Source organism: Rhinopithecus bieti, unplaced genomic scaffold, assembly GCF_001698545.2.
Source record: "Rhinopithecus bieti isolate Rb0 unplaced genomic scaffold, ASM169854v2 scaffold_10017, whole genome shotgun sequence".
NCBI lineage: Eukaryota > Metazoa > Chordata > Mammalia > Primates > Cercopithecidae > Rhinopithecus > Rhinopithecus bieti.
In genome coordinates, this window is record NW_016806314.1 from 505,987 (window position 1) to 528,920 (window position 22,934).

The 22,934-nt window shown below is 41.8% G+C and overlaps 1 protein-coding gene across 7 annotated transcripts in view; it reads right to left on the reverse strand.

Annotated features, from left to right (window-relative positions):
• Positions 1–12,899, reverse strand: part of OSBPL9 (oxysterol binding protein like 9) — a 176,195-nt gene extending 163,296 nt beyond the window's left edge. For 2 of the 7 annotated variants that reach the window (XM_017875421.1, XM_017875422.1), the window contains exon 1: positions 12,738–12,899. In XM_017875421.1, coding sequence (XP_017730910.1) covers positions 12,738–12,848 — 111 coding nt within the window. In that variant the 5' untranslated portion in view covers positions 12,849–12,899. The remainder of the gene's footprint in view (positions 1–12,737) is intronic. The other 5 variants (XM_017875420.1, XM_017875419.1, XM_017875427.1 and 2 more) reach the window with 4 other exon arrangements.
• Positions 12,900–22,934: the final 10,035 nt, after the last annotated feature.

A 22,934-nucleotide genomic window follows, 5' to 3' on the forward strand; every position in this document is an offset into this window, starting at 1 on the left:
TTTTTTGAGATGGAGTCTCGCTCTGTTGCCCAGGCTGGAGTGCAGTGGTGCAATCTCAGCTTACTGCAACCTTCGCCTCCTGGCTTCAAGCAATTCTCCCACCTCAGCCTCCCAAAGTATTGAAATTACAGGCATGAGCTACTGCACCAGGCCAGCGTAGGAATTTTAATCTCCCAAAGCCAGATGACTGAGATCTTACTCAATAAAGATGAAGAAAAAATGTTATCTTTTGTTCATTTGCATCTTGAAGAAATACAATACAAAATGGTACACTAAATTACACAGAAAAATTTTTAAATGCTTTTAGGTTGTAGAATATCATGTATAAAATGATTCCATTTTATATAAAGCATACAGATGTGTATTTGTGCATAAAGAGTTGTTAGGAAAGCTATTCTCCAAAACACAGATAAGTAGGATTTCAGGTGTGACTTTTCTTCCTTCTACTATATAGTTTGACTCTTCTTTTAAAAATTTAGAGTAGTACTGCAATAGTCCTTTCCAAAAAAAATTAAGAGGAGGCCTTCATTAGTACAGTCGTGGAAAAATAATTAAGAGTACAATGTCATCTCTTCAAGAACAGTAAAACCATTTTTAAAGCTGTAAAAGAGTAATTAACGTCATCAAACACTGTAGAGACAGTGCTAAGATTAAGAGCAAAAAAAGCACTCGTTGGGTTTAGCAACAAAGCTATCACTGGGGACCTCTGCTGGAATTTTCGGTGAAATGTGAAGGTAAAAAAGAATGCTGTCGAGTAAATACAAGATGTACTAACAGAGACAGGGATTTCAACAGACAAATGTATATTGAGGAAGACAGGTTAGGATGATATTTTCAGAAAAAAACAGAATTAGGAGAAACATTTTTCAGTGTAGGAGAGATGAACATGTTAATTCATTAATGAAAAAGCCAGTCCATCCTAAAATTCACATGTAAATTCAAAGGATCCAGAATAGCCAAAACTATCTTGAAAAAGAACAAAGAAAGTTAGAGGATTTACATTTCCCAATTTCAGAACTTACTACAAAGCTACAGTAATTGAGACAGTATAGTACTGGCGTAAGTACAAACAAGTAAGTCAATGGAATAGAACTGACAGTCCAAATACAAATCTTCACATTTATGGTCAGTTAACTGTCAACAAGAATGCCAAAACAATTCAATGGAGAAAGAAGTCTTTCCAACAGATGATGCTCGGATAACTGGATATCCACATGCAAAAGAATAAAGATGGACCCTTACCTCATTCCATTAAAAAAAAAAAAAAAAACTAGCCAGGTGTAGTGGCTCACACATATAATCCCAGTACTTTGGGAGGCTGAGACAGAAGGATCATTTCAACCCAGGAGTTGGAGAACAGTGTGAGCAACATGGCAAGACCCCATCCTCTACAAATTAAAAAATTAGCCCACATGGTGGCACAAGCCTGTAGTCCCAGCTACTCAGAAGGCTGAAGTGGGAGGATCACTTGGCCTCGGAGGTTGAGACTGCTATAAGCTGTGATTGTGCCACTGCACTCCAGGACGGACAACAGAGAAAGACCCTGTCTCAAAATAAACAAAAAACACCATGACCAACAACAAAAATGGATCAGACCTACCCATTATAGCTAAAATAAATAACTCTTAGAAGTAAACATAGATATGAAACTTTGTGACTTTAGATTAAGCAATGATTTCTCAGATATGACACCAAAAGCCTAAGCAGCAGCAGAACAGATAAACTGGACATCATCAAAATTAAAGACGGCCAGGTGTCATGGCTCACACTTGTAATCCCAGCACTTTGGAAGGCCAAAGCAGGAGGATCACTTGAGTCCAGGAGTTCAAGACTAGCCTGGGCAACACAATGGGATCCTAACTCTACCAAAAAAAAAAATACAAAAATTACCTGGTATGGTGGCACATGCCTGCAATCCCAACTACTCAGGAGGCTGAGGCAGGAGGATTGCTTAAGCCTGGGAGGTCAAGGCTGCAGTGAGCTGTGATAGCACACTGTACTCCAGCCTGGGTGACAGAGTGAGATCTGGTCATGGGGGGAAAAAAAGAATAAAAAGCAACAGGCTATCTAAAAATGTCTGTATAAAATGATTACAACTGTTTGTTATATTGCACAATAATAATATTCTTAAACAACAAAAATCTGTAGTGAGGAAGAAGTTAAATAGAGAGAGGAGAGAAAGCAAATAGAGGAGAAAATCTATAGACTGAGATCCCGAAAAGTTTGTGAGCAAATGGAACCCAGAACACAGGATTACCTCTTCTACTATGATAGGGAAAGGTAAAAGCAAGAATAAAGAGGAAAACAGATATATTAAAATAGGTGGGAGAACAAGGAGTTGAGAGTGTTCCCACCAAATGGACCACTGTCTCTGGTAAGCATGGCATCTCCAATGAGTGATGGAGGAAAAAAGAGGATTGTGAGACAAGAGATAGCTGCCAGAATGACAGATCACATTTTTATCCAGTGTATTTTCACCCAGCTGTGCCATAACAATACTAAGATAAAATACAAGAAATAAGTAGACAATCTTATCATGCGGCCTCAGTGGAACAAAACTCCAAGAAATAGACAATCAACGTTTATAATAATTTTAACATTGTCATGTGAATAGAAAAAAATTAATTATGAATACCCGGAAACACTTCCCTTGAATATAATTCCATTTATATGATCCCATGTAACATGTAAACTTAACTTCTGCAAGAAAATTCCATTTTTAAAATAATCCTGGGCTGGACGCAATGGCTCACAGTCATAATCACAGCACTTTGGGCAGCCGAAGAGGGTGGACTGCTTGAGCTCAGGAGTTTGAGACCAGCCTGGCCAACATGGTGAAACCCCGTATCTACCAAAAATACAAAAAGTTAGCCCGTGTGGTGGTGCATGCCTATGGTCCCAGCTACTCAGGAGGCTGAGGTGAGGTGGGAGGATTTTTGAGTCTTGGAGGTGGAGGTTGCAGTGAGCCAAAATCATGCCACTGCACTCCAGCCTGGGTGACAGAGTAAGACCCCATTAAAAAAAAAAAAAGAAGATAATCCTTTACAATTAAATAAATGAGAAGGAAAACAATCGATTGGGGTGGCCATTTCTTTGTCTGTATTTCTCTATAAAAGTAAAAGAAATTCAATCCTTAATCTAAATCGTTTGTACACTGTTATAGTTTTGATCGGGATTACCTAACTATTTGAAAATCTAATCCTTCCAACTGGCATGGTCTAGATTAATTAAAAATAAATTAAATTACATTTAAAAAAATAAAATCTAATCATACAATTGCCACTTTTGGAGTGGCATATTTAAGAACAACTCTACATCTTTCTACAAATTATTACCGCCAAGAAAACTGCTTGCAACAGAAGCAAGAATTGACTGCTTATCTGTTACAACACAGGAAGCAAAAGATCACACACAGTTCCACAGGCTCTGGATGACTAAACAAAAAACCTCTCTAGTTAATATAAACTCAATCAGGTTTTACATAAACTGTGGAAACATACATATTTGTTATTAGTATATTCCGTAAAACTTACAAGGCTGTGTAAACAAGAATTCCAAACAGCCTTCTGCATCTCACTCACCTAAAATTCGAATTTGAAGGGCCATTCATTATTCTATTCACTAGGAGAATAATATGCCTCATTGTAGGGCTTGAAGATAATAATGTTCAGTACTGCCATCAAGGGTTTACAAGCTTGCTGTACAGATAGAGAATGTACTAGAGATATGTTAATTGTAGCAGATGTAAAATGATTAATGCCCCAAAGAATTATATGAGAAAGGTTCAGAAGTCTCAGAAAAGGGAAAAATCAAGACTATCTAAAGTATTCAAGGAAAGTAAAAGATAAAAAATTTCCAAATAATTCTTCCCACTGATACTACTCACTATCTTAGGGAGTTTCTTTATGTCTTTTCAGGGCGTTTTGATTTATATTTATTTTTATTTATTTTTTTATTTTTATTTTTTTGAGACTCACTCTGTCCCCCAGGCTAGAGTGCAGTGGCGCAATCTTGGCTCATGAGTTCTGCCTTCTGGGTTCAAGCGATTCTCCTGCCTCAGCCTCCCAAGTAGCTGGTATTACAGAGGTGCACCACCACACCCAGATAATTTTTTTATTTTTAGTAGAGATGGGGTTTCACATTTTGGTCAGGCTTGTCTCAAACTCCTGACCTCAAGGGATCCGCCCGCCTCGACCTCCCAAAGTGCTGGGGGATTACAGGCATGAGCCACCACACCCGGCCCATTTAGATTTAGATACAATTTTTCTTTTGTTCCTTTTATAATTCTAAAGCTACTCTATTAGATTTGGACTATTAGAAGGTACCATATAGCCAGGTGAGGTGGCTCACACCTGTAATCTCAGCAGTTTGGGAGGCTGAGGCAGGTGAATCACCTGAGGTCAGGAGTTCAAGATCAGCCTGGTCAACATGGTGAAACCTCGTCTCTACTAAAAATACAAAAATTAGCCGGGCGTGGTGGTGGGCGCCTTAACCCCAGCTACTCAGGTGGCTGAGACAGAAGAACTGCTTGAACCCACGAGGTGGAGGTGGCAGTGAGTGGAGATCGCGCCACTGCACTCCAGCCTGGGTGACGGAGAGAGACTCCGTCAAAAAAAAAAAAAACCAAAAAGTACCATATATAAGCTCAAGAAAACCATATTTGATATATTCAAGAATGGTTTACTTAGAAAAGAATAAATTTGCTTTTAAATATTTGAAGGGAGTGGTGCTGATACCTTTCTAGGAGAATCTGAGACTACTTCTTTTACATGTTTGCAAGAGAAATATATACATTTAAGCCATTCAAAAATCTAAAATCCAAGAATTAGAGGGTAGATTTTTTTTTTATAATCTGCTAAACATTGCTAAAGACTGCCAAATAACACTTAAATGTGTTTTGACTAGCAGTGGTTTTAAAATGCAAAGTCATCACAAGTCTCTTCCAGACAGTGTGTTAACAGCAAAGAACATGACTTCTCTAACGACTCCTTTTACAAAGAATATCTTGAGTAGCCCAGGTAACTTACTAATTCAGTTTCTAACCCTCTCTCCAAAAGCAATACAAATCAAGAAAGAGGGTTAAACATTTGTGGGTAATGACTAAACAAATCATATTTAGCTATTCCTTATCTATTCCTTTTTCCAGTTCCCAGTGTCATAGTCCTAAATCTTTACTATATTCCTTGTGTCCTGACTATATCCTCATTTTTAACATGGACCTTGCTTCCCATCCCTATACCATTTAAGCATATTCCTATTTTAGAAACTGTTCCCCTTCATTCCACATTCCATATCCTCTTTGCTCCTTCTACAATGAAACATCTTGAATAATCTCCATTCACTTCATATACTTCCTGCCTATTTACTCTTCAAGCCACTCCAACCTACATTCCATACCTACCACTCCATGGAAACTGCTCTTCCTAGGAACATCAATGATGTTGATAAATCCAATAGATATGCTTTAGACCTCATCTATTTAATCCTTACAGCAGTATTCAAGCCAATTTACTACTTCCACCTTGCCATTCATGACTGCCACATTCTTCTAGTTTTTCTCTTACATCTCTGGCATCCCTTTTCACTCTCCTGTGCAGGCTTTTTTCCTCTGCCAATCCCTTAAATTGTGATTGTGGTGGTTTAAAATCTGTCCATAAATTCTTTTCAAAAGGTAAAGCCTAATTCCCCTCCTCATGCCTGAAATTCTCATCCCCAGGAGCATGAGTGGAACTTAATGGCTTGTTTCTAATGAACAGAATAAGGCAGAAGTGGTGGTCTCTGACTAGGTCATAAAAGGCTTCCTCTTTGCTCTCACTTGGATCAGAGCCAGCTGCTCTGTCATGAAGACACTTAAGCAGCTCAACGGAGAGGCTACCTGGTGAGGAACTGAGGCCACCTTCCAACAGCCAGCAAGGAACTGCGGCTTTCTGATCACAGCCATGTGAGTCATTGTGGAAGCTGATCCTCCTGCTCCAGTCAAGCCTTTCAGATGACTGCAGCACTGGCTAATATATTGATTACAACTTCATAAGAGACCCTGAGCCAGAACACAAAGTTCTGACCCATGGAAACTATGAGGTAACAAACGGTTGTTTTAAGTTGCTACCTTTGGGAGTAATCTGTCATAACGCAATAGATAACTAAATCCAGTTGTATTTTCCAGAGTCCTATCCAAAGATCTCTATTCTATTGACTCTCTCAACTCTCCATAAAAGAAAAACTAATATTTATCTGCAGCCCAGATTTATTTTATGTTTTACTGACTGATAAAGAGGCTATGCAGCCCAGATTTTTGTCCTAAGCTCCAGGCTATAACACATCTTAATGTCAATTTCAACATGCCCCAAAGCAACCACTTCTCTCCCCCAACCTGTTCTTCCTATCTTCCTTTTTATCATTCATCCAGCTCAAGCTGAAAACCTACATGTCTTCAGACTCTTCCCCTTTCACTCACATCCAGTCACTAAATTCCATCAAAAGCGACCTCTTGATTACGTCTCTGCAACCATATTTAAACACACACACACACACACACACATTTCACCTGAACCTATCGATCAATTTTAACACTACAGAGAGACAAGCTAACATCAAATGCCTCTTGATTTGATAGGCTCCACCTATATAGTATTCTTGCCCAAAAGAAACAAAATAAATTTGATTAAGCTTTCAGCTCAAATTATCAATTTATATAGGAAATACAGAGGACAAAGGAACATGTTTAAACATACCAAAATGATGCTTCCAACAAAATCCAAAATGTGGAAAATTCTACAGAGTAAATGACCTGGTGTCTTACACAAATAAATTGCCAAGAAAAAAAGAGGCAGAACTAGAGATTAAAAGAGACTCTATAATTTTATATGCAGATCTTGTTTGGAATTCTGACTCAAAACAACTGGTAAGGAAGGAATGTTTGCGATATTCTAGGAAATTGAACAGACTGGATATTTGATATTAATAAATACTACTACTTAGCTGTAATAAAAGTATTTTGATAACATTCTTTAAAATAGAGGTACCTTAACTTTCTTTTTTTTTGAGACAGAATCTCGCTCTGTCACCCAGGATGGAGTACAGTGGCACCATCTCGGCTCACTGCAAACTCCACCTTCCGTTTCAAGTGATTCTCCTTGAACAGAGAGACTGAATTCACAGTCTCCCAAGTAGCTGGGATTACTGGCGCCAGCCACTGCCCCCAGCAAATTTTTGTATTTTTAGCAGAGATAGTGCTGGCCAGGCTAGTCTTGAATTGCTTACCTCAGGTGATCTCCCTGCCTCGGCCTCCCAAAGTGCTGGGATTACAGGCGTGAACCACCATGCCTGGTCACATACTGAAATATTCACAAAGAAATAATACAGTGTCGCCGGGCGCGGTGGCTCACGCCTGCGCCTGTAGAGCCAGCACTTTGGGGAGCCGAGGCAGTGCGGATCACGACGATCAGGAAATCGAGAACCATCGCTGGGCTTAACACGGGTGAAACCCGCATCTCTATTAAAAATACAAAAAAATTAGCCGGGCCGTTGTGGCGCGGGCGCCTGGCTAGTCCCAGCTACTCAGGATGCTGAGACAGGAGCGAGAATGGCGTGAACCCGGAGGCGGAGCTTGCAGCTGAGCCGGACGATGGCTGCCCACTGCACTCCAGCCTGTGGGCGCCCAGGGAGTGAGACTCCGTCTCAAAAAAAAAAAGAAAGAAAGAAATAATACAGCTGTCTGGGATCCGCTCTAAAATAATTCAATAGAGGAGGAAGGAGTTAATGGGAGTACCAATAAAACAAGATTGGCCATTTGTTGGTATTTGTATAAGCTGGATGAAATGAATTCATTTTACTGTGCTCTTTACTTTTATGAATGTTAAAAATTTTCTTTTTTTTTTTTTGAGACGGAGTCTCGCTCTGTCGCCCAGGCTGGAGTGCAGTGGCGCGATCTCAGCTCAGTGCAAGCTCCGCCTCCCGGGTTCACGCCATTCTCCTGCCTCAGCCTCCCGAGTAGCTGGGACTACAGGCGCCCGCCACCTCGCCCGGCTAGTTTTTTTTGTATTTTTTAGTAGAGACGGGGTTTCACCGTGTTAGCCAGGATGGTCTCGATCTTCTGACCTCGTAATCCGCCCGTCTCGGCCTCCCAAAGTGCTGGGATCACAGGCTTGAGCCACCGCGCCCGGCCGAATGTTAAAAATTTTCTATAATAGGCTGGGCACAGGGACTCATGCCTGTAATTCCAACATTCTGGGAGGCTGAGGCAAGTGGACTGCTTGAGCCCAGAAGTTCAGCAACATGGTGAAACCCCATCTCTACCAAAAATACAAAATTAGCGCGTCTTATAACTTGGTTTCAAAATAAATGAATAAATAAAATAGATTTAAATTTTTTTAATTTCTATAAAAGTTTTTTCAATAATAATAAAAAGTGCTTACAACACTGAAATAACTCTCCACTGCCCTAGGGATAAAGTTTAAATTCCTTAACATGGTTTGCCAAGAAAGCCTTTCATTATCTGTCCTCCTGCTTAGCTCTCCAGTTCATCTCTCACTACTACCTACCTCACAGCCCAACCTCCAGAAATGACAAGCTGCTTAATCTTATCTCCTCCAAAAAACTTTTATTCCCTTTGTCTCAAGCACTTTTCCCTTTTTGCTCACATGGCTAATCTCTACTCATCATTGAAGTCATAACAAACCTGCTTCTCCAAGAAACCTTTCCTAACCCTCCAAGACTGAGTCAAGTAGCCAGCCCACCTATGTATCCCCCTGTGCTTCCTCTATCACAGCTCTTATATGGTATGTCCCCCAACATTTTATAGGTACCATGAGAGCATGAACAATTTCCATCTTATTTGCCACTTTAACCCCACTTCCTAACAAAGTGCCCAGCACACAGTAGGTACTCAGTAACCTTTCATAAATTAACAAAAGGCACAAACTCCTCTAACTTTCTAAACTTTCAACTCCTCATAGATCTATACCTCCCCCAATTTTCCTTCCTTCCACATCTTCTTTTGTGATTATGAGCCACATAAACAATTGGTTGCTCACATAGTGTTCCCAAATTTATATCCTTAGCTCTCCCTGGCCATTTCATCTAATAAAAATTCAACTAATAAATTATGTGCTATATTCCAACAGATCTTCATCCCCAGGCCTGACCTCATGGCTCCAAATACCTTCTGGACATAATCTCCTGTTACCTTCCACACACACCTTAATACTAGAGCTGCTTAGAAATTCTCAATATTCTCTTAATGCACCTTTTGTTCTCAAGCTTCCCAATCTGTGCATATCCTTTCCCATTACCTGAAATGTCCTTCGTCTCTTCTACCTTTATCCTTTTAGTCTCAGCCCAAATGTCTCTCTGGCCTTTTCCAGGCAATGTTCCCACAGTACTTGGTTCTTTTTTCTATTGCAGAATTTGGCATATTGCTTTGAAATGATGTTTAGGTATTTGCTCTGCTAGACTGTGAGTTCCTACATGGGAGAATTACTTCCCCTTCATGCTTGCACTCCTATCACATATAGTACAATGCCTGTTATAGTCAGCCCTAAATAAGTGCTTGCTGAATGAATTATAGCATATTAGATTTCTAATAAGAGAGAGCAAGCTAGAGCTGAAAAGAGTGCCCAAATCTACTTTCCTAAAGGAAATAATCAGTTTCCCTGTTCCTGTATTGGGCAGAATAAAAATATAACAAGCTCTTTTTTCAAAAACTAAAGACTCACAGATTATTAAAACAAAAGAAATTATGAAACGAAAGAAAAGAATAAAGACCATTCCATCCCCTGATACCAAGTCTGGTGAGGACACAGGCTGAAGTGAGGTTTGTGTAAATCTATTCAGTTCACAGCAATCGCAATGATCCTAACCCAATCCTGAGATTATCTCAATAACAATTCTCAGTAAGGCCAACTCTAAAACAAGGTCACTCTAGTTTAGTTCAGGGTTTTCAGGACCACCCTAGAATATATTAACAACCACAGAGACAGACTACAAGTCAAGCGATTTTGGAAACAAGAAATAAAGGTATGCTATTTACTGCCTTGCTTGGAAGGCTACACAATTAATTCACATATTCTTCCTGGAAGATGTGGCTCCAAGTTATTAGCCACATGCAAATCAATAATATGTACCTTCAAATCCTTTAGAATCCGAATGGACTGAAATAATGTCATGTGTGTAGAATTCACTGCCAATATCCAATATGTCTCCTACCTTCCGTTTTAAATAAATATCTAACCTTTTCCCATCTTTACTAGACCTCCTCTAATTTGAGATTGGGTATCATTTTATTTTCACAAGATGGTACAACAATTGTCTGTTGTTTCTCTGTAAGCAAATACTTTAATATCAAAGAACTAGAAAAGAAAAAAAATATTCTAAACAGTCATTAGTGAGAAATACAATACTTCCCTCCTCTGGCAAGGATAATGTTTTAGGGAATCTAGTCTCAAAAAGAAGGATAAGTATTGAGGGGGGAAAAGTATTTTTTTTAAACCCTATATTTAGCCAGTAAGAAAGGAAATATTTGTCCAAGTATTCAAAACTAAAACGGCAACAAAGCGGAAAAGGATACATGAAAGGAAGAAAAGAGGAAAAGGAAGATTCTTTCTGGGCTAGGCATTCCCAAGAACCTCAGCTTGGGGGCCTCTCCAGTATGGTCCTAGATTCAGATCCACACAAATTTGGGATTTGTAAAGTAACTTAACTGCATAGTGCCACTCACTGAAATCACTCTATCTTGAATAGGGTTTATGGGATTTTCTGATTATCACATCTACTGAAACCCCATTATTACTTTTCCTTTATCTAAACCATGGCTTTCATTAATTCCAGAGTTTTCAGGATATAATATTCAGTTGCCTCTCTTTCATGTCTACCTAAAGACAACCTTGAACAATGTGTTTAAGACTCATTAAGGTTTAGTCTTTTTTTCCCTTTAAAACTATGTAAAGAAAGAAAGCTGACAGTTGAAGGATGATGAAAGTAATACTTTCACTTTTGCAAGCCTGCCTTTAGTAACTCACAACTTAACACCTTTCTCCTTCCTGTAGTGAAAGTGAAGTTTAGTAGAAAAAGTCAATAATTTGGTAACCTGATTCGGTCACTTAAGTGCTATGTGATGTTGGGCAAATTGTTTTAAAAGCCTGGAGCCTCAGATTTCAAAACTCTTACTGGGGATATTAAATGGAGATAATGAATAACCACCTTGCAGAGTCATTAGGAGTGAAATGAATTAAAGGACTCACTAAGCTACTATATAAGCTCCAGAGAAGAGGAACAGTAAATGTCTTTATTACTGTTGATTCTTGCTGGCATGAAAACGTACATAGCAGCTCAATGATATTTTTTAAATGAACAAATAAATTCAGTGTCCCCTTTCTCTCATCAACATTAACCCTTCTTCCATAATCATATGTTTTTCTTTCTGTCTTCTATTATTTTCTAAAGCTTTGTGGGCATTCTATTTTGTCCTTTTAAGTATTTTCTTCCCTCATATCATCTATCGTTAACTACACACCATTCGGAGAAAGTACCTTTCCAAGTAAGTTACCTCCCTAATACCACCCATCCTCCATATCGAATGCGATGAGGGTGGAGGGGATAGTCAAAACATAAGATTCAAGGCCGGACGTGGTGGCTCACGTCTGTAATCCCAGCACTTTGGGAGGCCGAGGCGGGCGGAATACCTGAGGTCAGGAATTCAAGACCAGCCTGGCCAACATGGTGAAACCCCGTCTCTACCAAAAATACAAGAATTAGCCGGGTGTGGTGGCGCATGCCTGTGATCCCAGCTACTCGGGAGGCAGAGGCAAGAGAATCGCTTGAACCCGGGAGGCAGAGGTTGCAGCGAGCTGAGATTATGCCACTGCACGCCAGCCTGGGCGACAGGGCGAGACTCCGTCTCAAAAACAAAAAACCACACACACACACACACACACACGCACAAACACACACACACACACAACAAAGCAAAACAAAAAACCACATAAGATTCATAGCAATTCATCTACTTGTCCATGGCCACCAACTCATGTTAACAGTGAAGCCCTGAACCCAGAATATAAGAGGACACTGCACTATCCCTTGTCTCTCTTCGCCGACAAGAGACTCGCGTGTAGGAAATCCTCGGCTCTCAAAAGTTAAGGCGTCGTTTGAGCTCGCCTCCCGCTAAATAGAGGGGTGCGTCCCTTGAATGAGACACACAACCTGAACCGACTGGAGGGATTTCGGACCCCCTGGTGTTGCCCGAGGGCCGGTCACCTTTGGACCTGTCCCGGCTCCTCCGGTCACTCTTCCGAGGACGCAGAGCTCTTCAATCCCTGGAGGGAAGGTAAGGGGTGCGGCCGGCTACCGGGCCTGGTGGGACAGTGTAAAATCCACGACAACATAGGAAGACGGCATGAACCGCACGACTGGACCTTTTAAGCCATGACTACGACCACCCTTACCCACTCACAACCATGCCGGACCCCACTATCGCTTAACAGCGGACCCTAAAAAAGAAACTTGGCTCACCCCCAACCCATAAATCAGACAGCTAGTTTTTATTTATTGGCTGCGCCCCTCTCTCCCTCACCCTCATTGGCTATCCGAGACGTAAAACCCTCCCCAACAAGGGAACCCTCTCGTACGGCGGCACCCCCAGACTAGCAATCTCAACTCAGCCACCTAAAACCCCGGTCCCCCACCTCCACCCAGGAAACGCGGCCCCGAGGCGCCTGGAGCTGTGCCCTTCAAGGACTCACCGTGTAGTAGGAGAGCAGTCCTGCATTGTAGTCCAGCACAAACCAACGGTACTGCCAGCCCTTCATCACGTTAGTCCATTTGCTCAGCGGCCCTTCCATGATGGACGCCATCTTGGGAGCCGCCAATGACAACAAACGGCCTGACGTCACTCGCCTATATGGCATTCAGCATGCGGGGGGCGGGGCTACAGGGGGCGGGGCGGGTCCTGGGCGGTGCCGGCGGATGCTCCAGCGATCAAGCCAAACACGCTTTCTTTGGGCGCCTATTGTGTGTACGACTCCATGCCAGGGATGCGAGAATGCAAACGTGAATACTGTTATTAAGATTATTTATAATCTATCATGGGATTAAAGAAAAAAGATTATGAACATATTAATAAATAATTTTACGGGCCACTTCCAAAAGATTTCATATCTGATATTCATTTATGCATTCATTCCACAAATCCATTCATTTAATAAATATTCGCTGTTTTGTGCTAGGCATTCTTCTAGGCATTGGGAATACAACAGAGCCTTCATGACAGGTGAGAGGAATGGTAAAATAAATAGTAAATTATATCACACATTAAAAAATCATAAATGCTATGGAGAAAAACATAAGCAAGGAAGGAGAGAGCGTTGGGACTGCTATTTTAAATTCCCAAACAGGGAAGGCCTGAATGAAAAGGTAACTTTTAAGCAAAGAGCTGAAGAAAGTGAAGGAGGGAGCCTGGTGGAAGGGCCTTCCAAGACGAAGGAATAGCAAATGCAAAGACCAGATTTTAGGAGTGAGCGTGGCATCTTGAGGGTTCAGCAAGGAGGTCAGTGTGCGTGGAGCAGTGAGCCAAGGAGAAAGTGGTGGGAGACAAGGTCAAAGAAGTAGGGATAGATCACTAACACCCAACGAGGGCAATTTAAGTATTTATTGGCCAGGCATGTGGCTCGCGCCTGTAATCCCAGCACTCTGGGGGGCTGAGGCAGGCAGATCACTTGAGGTCAGGCGTTCGAGACCAGCCTGGCCAACGTGTTGAAACCCCGTCTCTACTAAATATACAAAAATTATCAGGGTGTGGTGGTGCACCCTGTAGTCCTAGCTGAGGCACAAGAATCTCTTGAACCTGGGAGGCAGAGGTTGCAGTGAGCCGAGATTGCACCACTGCACTGCAGCCTGGGTGACAGAACCAGATTCTATCTCACAAAAAAAAAAAAAAAGAAAAAAGAAAGGATTGATTGACCACCTACTATATCTAGACACTGTTGGAGGTCCTGGGAATACAGCAGTGAATAAGCTGTCTCAGAGCTTAAATTCTGTGATGAAAGCAAGCACTAAACAAGTAAACAAGAAAAATATCCAATATTGATTAACACTGCAAATAATTTAATAAATTATTTTAATAGGAAGTCAATGGGTAGCTGATTTATACTGGGTGGTCAGGGCAGGCCTCTTAGGAAGTGGCTTTAAATTTAGATATGGAGGATAAGAAAAAGCCAGCCCTGCAAATATCAAGAGAAAGAGCTAAAAAGGAAACTAAAAGATGAGGCACTAACTGGAAACGGAGGTGTGGTCAGGGAAGGGCTTTCTTTGTCCTTTTTTAAAATTATTATTTAGATTGAAGACACTAGAGAATATTATTTTCCTGATTTTCAAGAGAGGGAAAAACTGGGGACATCCTAGAGAAAAGAGAGAATAGCAGCAGTGAAGCCCTTCATAAGATTGAGACCACTTTTTGTGTTGGCAAAACACTGGAATAAAATACAAAAAAAGAAAGAAAGGAAAAGACTGAGACCCCAAGCCCAAGTGCAAAGGTTGACTTTTGATAGTAGCAGAGATACTTCATCCAGAGTAACAAGAAGGAAGAGCAGAGAGTATGGGTTCAGATACCAGTGGGTCAGTAGTTAGATGGTATAGAAAAGAATGAGTTTGTTTCTTTTCTTTTCTTGTGTGTGTGTGTGTATGTGTGTGTGTGTGTGTGTGTGTGTGTGTGTGTGTTTGAGACAGAGTTTCACTCTTATCGCCCAGGCTAGAGAGGAGTGGCGCAATCTTGGCCCACTGCAATCTCCACCTCCCGGTTCAAGTGATTCTCTTGCCTCAGCCTCCCAAGTAGCTGGGATTACAGGTGCTCGCCACCATGGCTGGCTAACTTTTGTATTTTTAGTAGAGACAGGGTTTCACCATGTTGGCCAGGCTGGTCTTGAACTCCTGACCTCAGGTGATCCACCCATCTCGGCCTCCCAAAGTGTTGGGATTACAGGTGTGAGCTACTGAGCTGGGCTGAGTTTCTATTTCTAGTTGAGAAGAGGTTCAAAGCTTAAGAATGTGGATCCTGGTGCCATAGTACCAGAGTTTTAATATCCAGATTCATCACTTAGTAGTTATATGGCCTTAGGCAAGTTTGCTAACTTCTCTATGCCTCGGTGTCCCCTTCTTTAAAATGTGAGTAACAACAGTAGCTGTCTACGAAAGTTGTTTCAAGGATTAAGTGAGCTCCTATGGGTAAAGAGCTTAGATGAGAGCCTGGTAGATAGTAAGCACTCTGTTAATATTAGCTCTTATTCTGCAGTTATACAGGCAACAGGAGAAATACATAAATAAGTAAGTAAATAATTATTAGTTCTTAGAATTTTCCCAAAGAAATGTGGTGTGGACCGGGCTTGGTGGCTGACACCTGTAATCCCAGTGTTTTGGGAGGCTGAAGTGGGAGAATCGCTGGAGGCCAGGAGTTTGGGACCAGCCTGGGCAACATAGCGGGACCCCATCTCTACAAAAAAAATAAAATTTAAAACTAAAAACATTTGTTGGCTATGGTGGCACACATCTGTAGTCCTACCTTGTCAGGAAACTGAGGTAGGAGGATTGCTTGAGCCCAGGAGGTCAAGACTGCAGTGAACCAAGATCACGCCACTGCACTCCAGCCTGAGTTGGATGTCAGAGTGAGACACTGTCTCCACAAGAAATTTGAAAAAGGAGTAAATTCCGGAGGCTGAAGCAGGAGAATGGCCTAAACCCGGGAGGCGGAGCTTGCAGTGAGCTGAGATCCGGCCACTGCACTCCAGCCCGGGCGACAGAGCAAGACTCCGTCTCAAAAAAAAAAAAAAAAAAAAGAATATATCTCTACAAGAAATTTGAAAAAGAAGTAAATAAGAACATATCTGAAAGGGATTACAGTAAAAAAAAATTAGCATCCTGTTTCTCCTTTCCTTTCTTCTCCTTGGGATAATCTCTTTTCTATAGATTACAATTTAATAAACATTTCTGGGAATAAGGTAGATGTTTGGCATCTTCAAGAAAGCCAGGCCAGGCTCAGTGGTTCATGCCTGTAATCCCAGCACTTTGGGAATCCAAGGTGGGAGGATCACTTCAGCCCAGGAGTTACAGACCAGCCTGGGCAACAGAGTGAAACTCCTGGGCAACAAAGCACAGCCTGGACAACAAAGTGAGACCCTGTCTCTACAAAAAATTTAAAAATTAGCGAGGTTTGGTGGCACACTCCTGTAGTACCAGCTACTTGGGAGGCTGACGCAGGAGGATTGCTTGAACCCAGGAGATCAAGGATACAGTAAGCAGAAATCGCGCCACTCCACTCCAGCCTAGGCAAGGCAACAGATCAAGACCCTGTCTCAAAAAAAAAAAGGAAAAAAAGAGAAGAAAAGGCAAGGCTTGGTTTAAGAGACGTGGTTCCTATTCAGGACATGAAACATGCATGCAACTGAGTGTGGTACAAAGTCATTTCTCTTTCCTTTTGGATATATTTTTTTCTTATTAATTCCACCATTTATTATCTACCCTATGTCAGGGACTGCGCCAGGAATGTGATATACCTTATCACATTTAATCATCACAATAACCCTGTGAGTATTTTAATCTCCACATTTTACAAATAAGGAAATGAGATTCAAAGAAATGAACAAACTTACCCAGGTACCTTAGAGTATTAATTAGCAAATTAACGAGTATCTGAGTCCATATAAACACATATCTGTCTTTTCATCATGCTGCATGGCCTCCTCAAAACACACTATACACTTCCTATAGAAACTTAATGTTCCAGACTAATCAGCAGAATGGCTCGTGTTGCTGATGTCTTCTGGGATAAGCAAACTGTGGGGATCTTGAAACATCATGACTCAGATTGAGTTAAAACATTCATATAGTGTTCATTAGTAACCCTCCATTAGCTTCTTCACAGCAGGAACCAGGCTTTATCTTTGTAGCCCTAGAAACTAGCCCAGTTCATGGCACACAGAAGGTGCTTAATAATTAATGTTTGATCTGAATTATGTGTTCCATTGAAACTGACCAAAAAGTTTCAAGGATTCTGCTAAACTCCCTCAGTTACATTGTGTCCTCTATTCCCCTCAACAATCCTTCAAGATTTGTACTATCACACCTGTTTCACATATGAGGACACTGGGACACAGAGTTATTTAGTGGCTTGCCCAAAGTCACACAACTAGTAAACAGCAGAACCAGAATTAGAATCTAGGTCTTTTCATGCCAGATCCATTTCACCCCAGCAGCAAGCTTATCTGCATTGTCTATGTGTAAATGTCTTGATCACTTCTCAGTCTTTTGGCTAAGATTAAGTGTAGTAAATAAATGTCTTGGACATGACACAGGCAACGTCATCAACTTCTAAATCAGTTTTAACTTTCATCAGGGTCACCAGGCATCAGCAGGCTCTACTTAGCTTCAAATGTCAAAACACAGGTGATCAGGGAGAGCCAGGATCAAGTGCCATTCTTGACTCCGAAAACCATGTCCAATTCCACAGCACTTTTTCTACGTTCTACACAAAGTGTCAAACTACATGCTTTAGATAATTTACTCAAGTTACATATGGTGGAGACACACTGGCTGTAGTTCCTACATTCGTCAGTGACTGGCATCTTGTGGAACTGATGTGGCAGCTGATGCATAGCAGAAAAAGAGGATTAGACTCAGAACTGAAAGGTAGAGTCAATGTTAACCATAAAACATCAAAAACTCATCAAGGACAGGAACTGGGACAGATTCATCCCGGCATTCAGAATATCAATAAATATTAAACTAAAGACATGATTTTTGAAAGACCATTCTGGCAGCAAAATTGAGGACAAAATGGAGAGGAGCAAGGAGCAAGATGAGAGAAGAAGACAGAGTTTTAAAAAGCTAATTAAGCAATAGAGAGTTTCAGTTTGGACAATGACAGCATGGATGAAGAATAGGAAAGATACTATTCTGTATATTTACTGAGAAACATTTTGGAGATAAGATTTTAAAACTCACTAGGCAATGGAATTAAATGAGGAGGGAGTAAGGAGAATCAGAGATAATACCAAGGTTTCTTACTTTTGTAACTGAATAATCACTTAGCCAAGCTTTGTTTTGTATGTATGTATTTATTCATTTATTTATTTAGAGACAGAGTCCCACTCTGTCACCCAGGCTAGAGTGCAGTAGCACCATCTCAGCTCACTGCAACCTCCGTCTCCCAGGTTCAAGCAATTCTCCTGCCTCAGCCTCCTGAGTAGCTGGGACTACAGATGCCCACCACCACGCCCGGCTAATTTTTGTATTTTTAGTAGAGATGGGGTTTCACCATGTTGACCAGGCTGGTATCGAACCCCTACCTCAGGTGATCCAGCCCCCGCACCCCCTTAACCTCTCAGAGTGCTGGGATTACAGGCACAAGCCACCGGGCCTGGACTGTTTTGTTTTTAAAAAGGAAGAACAACAATAGCTTGTGTTTCTCAATAGGAAGTTTCCTTCCTTTACACAGCTATTTAGACCACTAATTTTTTCCCTTAGTTTCTAGCAAAAATGATTTGCAACTGTTCCACAGCCAAGAGTTTAGGTACAAATTACTTCATAATGTATTCTGTTGTTGTTGGTTTGCTGTCTTCTCTTCCTAAACTTCACACGAACTGCTTTTTGTTATTGTTGTCATGTTTCTTAATTGGTATTTGTTGAGCATCAAATAAAACAACATTTCTAGAATGCTGCTTTATTAAGGGAAAACACAGAAACCTACAAGACCTTGACTGTCCTTTGCTGGATGTAGAGGAAACAAGATCATGCTTATATTTGGGAGAAGCAAAATAAGGCATAGCCTGTTTTGTTCACAGACAGCAAGTCCTGTTTTGGTTTTTTTGTTGTTGTTGTTGTTGTTGTTTTGTTTTTCACCCTTTGTGATGTGCTACAGAGCAAGAAAGTGAAACATCAAGTTTAGGAAAGGCTATGATTTTCAGGCAAAAGGGAGTTGAGAAAGGGAGAGAAAATATTTTAGGAGATTTAGGCTCTATAAGTGTTCTAAGGAAAGAAAAGAGGAATGAACTGATCTTTTGTCTTCTCCTTCTAGTGTCCCCTTGGAGACCCACATCTCAGCTACCTTGGGCTTTAAACATTTTGCAAACACCCTCCTTCACAGATGGAAGTGACCTTTCATTCTTTACAGCCCCATCTACACCCTGAACAAACATGTAACAGTGTCTGGGACAACCTATTGCACCTACTCGTTGAGCGCCTGGTTCTCCTATCTCTTGAGTTCTTGAAGGACTCAGTTATATGTGCATCCACAAGCTTAGCACAGTGCCTCACGCAGACAACATGGAACAGAAAGCAGCAGGCAATCTGCTTAGCAGCAGCAGGCAATCTGAATAAAAGGGTCAGGGAAGGCTAGGGAAGCTGGATTGCCAGAAACAGTTTTTACTTACACTTTATACTTATTTGGGTTGGCTGAGAGGAGCTCGTAGAGATTAAGGAGCTAATTCTCCCAAGTCACTCTCTTGAATAAATAATAGTCAAGAAAAAGTAGCTTCTCTAGCTAAAATCTCATTGAGGTCAGTGACTTATTCACCTCTATATCTCCAACATAACAATACTGCCTGGGGCATAGCAGTCCATGTTGAATGTTTGTGAAAATGATCTGAATTAAGGTTAGGAGTTCAAAACCAGCCTGGCCAACATCGTGAAACCCCGTTTCTACCAAAAATACAAAATTAGCCAGGCATGGTAGTGCATGCCTATAATCCCAGCTACTCAGAAGGCTGAGGCAGGAGAATCGTTGAACCTGGGAGGCAGAGGTTGCAGTGAGCAGAGATTGTGCCACTGCAGTCCATTCGGGGAAACAGAGCAAGACTCTGTCTCAAAAACAACAACAACAACAACAACAAATATCAGCTCCTTTTTGAGAGTTTCTTTGGACACCCACACCTGTGCCAACCCCCAGATAGAGCTAATCTTACCTTTACTATGTTCCACAGCAAATTACACATTCTAATTCAGGTAACAATTATCTCACAGCATCCTTAATGAGTTCATCCACAGTGTATTGTGACAAGAATATTCTACATTGTAAGATATATGTGTGTGGCTGGGCGCGGTGGCTCACACCTGTAATCCCAGCACTTTGAGAGGCTGAGGCGGACAGATCATGAGGTCAGGAGTTCAAGACCAGCCTGGCCAACATGGTGAAATCCCATCTCTACTAAAGATACAAACATTAGCTGGGCGTGGTGGCGCATGCCTGTAATCCCAGCTACTCTCGAGACTGAGGCAGGAGAATCGCTTGAACCCAGGAGGTGGAGGTTGCAGTGAGCCGAGATTGCACCACTGGACTCCAGCCTGGGCAACAAGAGTGAAACTCCGTCTCAAAAAAGAAAAAAAAGATGACTTTCAGCAGGCAAGTGGATAGCCTAATTGGGAGCTCAAGAAAGAAACCAGTGCTGGAATTACACATTTGAGTTTTAATCCATAGGCAGTAGCTGGCTGAGAGTGGTGGTTCATGCCTATAATTCCAGCACTTTGGGAGGTTGAGGCATGAGGCAGGAGGATCACTTGAAGCCAGGAGTTCGAGACCAGCCTGGGCAACATAGCCAGACCCTGTCTCTCCAAAAAAAAAAAAAAAAAAAACACCACCAGGCATGGTGGCACATACCTGTAGTTCCAACTACTCAGGAAGCTGAAATTGGAGGAGCTCTTGAGCCCAGGTGGTCGACACTGCAGTGAGCCATGATGGTGTCACTGCACTCCAGCCTGGGTGACAGAGTGACACTCTATCTCTAAAAAAAAAAAAAAGAGAGAGAGAGAGAAGGTAACTGAAGGCATGGGAAGCATTGAGATCAGGGAATGTGGATAGAGTGTATGGTTCAGGATGGAACCCTAGAGGACAGCAAAATTTAAAGAAGAGGAAAAAGAAGAGAAGCCAGGAAAAAAGATTAACAATCAATAATTAGAATGGGGAAGAATGAGAGAGGCTTGAGAAAGCCAAGGCCTAGGGAAAATACTTCAAGATCAAATGCAGGAAATTAAGAGGCATTCTCCTTAGTCAACTCTATTTCCCTGTGAATTAGGTCATTAACAGATAGGTAGGGGGAAGGGGAGGTCATGGGATTAGGTAGTGAACTTTAAGAAGGTGATGAAGTGTAAAAGGCAAGAGGGAAGGGCTCTGTGAAGTGAGAAAAAAGGGATGGAAGTAGCAATAAGGGCCCAGCTGAGTTTAAACATAAAAGCTATTGGTAGCACTGGCTTATCTTGTTTTGAATGGTTGAGGGATTTTTTTTCCCCCAGCAATTCTCAGCAACCCATGTCTTGGAACACAGGAGGTACATCACTGGAATTACCCAAGGTGAGAAAGATTTATAAGGTAGGTGGAGCAAAAACACTGGGAAGAAAGGAGTTGAGAGTAGCTGGTTAGCCTATATGTTAGAGTAGGTAGTTAGGCGGACATGAGCAGGGCAGGAAAGCCTCCCCACCCAGGAATGTCAGGTGACCATCAGATGATGGTCAGGCGATTGTTAAACTCTCTCTCTAAAATGATCATTGAAGGCCAGGTGCGGTGGCTTATGCCTGTAATCCTAGCACTTTGGGAGGCTGAGGTGGGTGGATCACTACTTGAGGTCAGGAGTTTAAGACCAGCCTGGCCAACATGGTGAAACCCTTTCTCTACTAGAAATACAAAAAAAAAAAAAAAAAAAAAGCTGGGTATTGTGGCATACTCCTGTAATCCCAGCTACTGGGGAGGCTGAGGCAAGAGAATCACTTGAACCCAGGAGTCAGAACTTGCAGTGAGCCGAGATTGCACCACTGCACTCTAGTCCGGGTGACAGACTGAGACTCCATCTCAAAAAATTAATTCATTAAACAAAATAATCATTGGTCACTGCTGGTGTCGGGGAAAGGCAGTCTCCCAATAGACAGAAGACACTGGAAGCTGATGATCAGCAGCTTCCTGAGAAGATCTCAGGAGTCGGATGAGTGGGCTCAAGCATGTGCACTAAGAGGAAAAATGGTAGAGTTTAACTTGTATATGACCTTCTTCTAGGAACACTAGACTGGTAAGGGAAAAACGCCTTAAATAAGCATATGCACAACTTCAGTAAATACAGTGTATGCGGCCCGCCCAAGTGCTGGCAGGCCAGTGTGCATGTGGACAGCCTGCCCCAAGGAAAATCAAGAGAGGAGAGATGCAAGTCCTGGAACCATGCCAATGTGTAAAACCCAAAGTCAGGGGTCAGATGGGGCACTTGAATTTCTCAAGTCATCCACTTGGCCCTCTTCCAAGTGTACTTCTTTTCATTCCTCCTCTAAAATTTTTTAATAAACTTTCACTCCTGCTCTAAAACTTGACTCAGTCTCTCACTCTGCCTTATGCCCCTTGGCCAAATTCTTTCCTCCAAGGAGGCGAGAATTGAGCTTGCTGCAAACCTGTGTGGATTCACTGCTGCTAACAGATAGACATAGCTCATGAGATCTAGGCTGATTATGGCAGGAAAGGAGAATAGATTAGGAGGAAGAAGCCAAGAGATTGGATTGGATCTCCTATGAGGTTAAAGAGAGATTTAGTGGGAATAAGAGAGCTGGGAGGATGGAAAGTTGTGTGCATATATACACACACAGTATGATTCCAATTTTATTAAAAATATACCTATCTACCCAGAAGATTATATATACTACAGAAAAACATCTGAAGTCCAGGTGTGGTGGTTCACGCCTGTAATCCTAGCTCTTTGAGAGGCTGAGCCAGGTGGATCACTTCAGGTCAGGAGTTTGAGACCAGCCTGGCCAACATAGTGAAACCCCGTCTCTACTAAAAGTACAAAAATTAGCTGGGTGTGGTGGTGCACACCTGTACTCCCAGCTACTGAGGAGGCTGAGGCAGGAGAATCACTTGAATCCAGGAGAGGGAGGTTGCAGTGAGGCGAGATCACGCCAGTGCACTAAGAAACAAAGAAAGA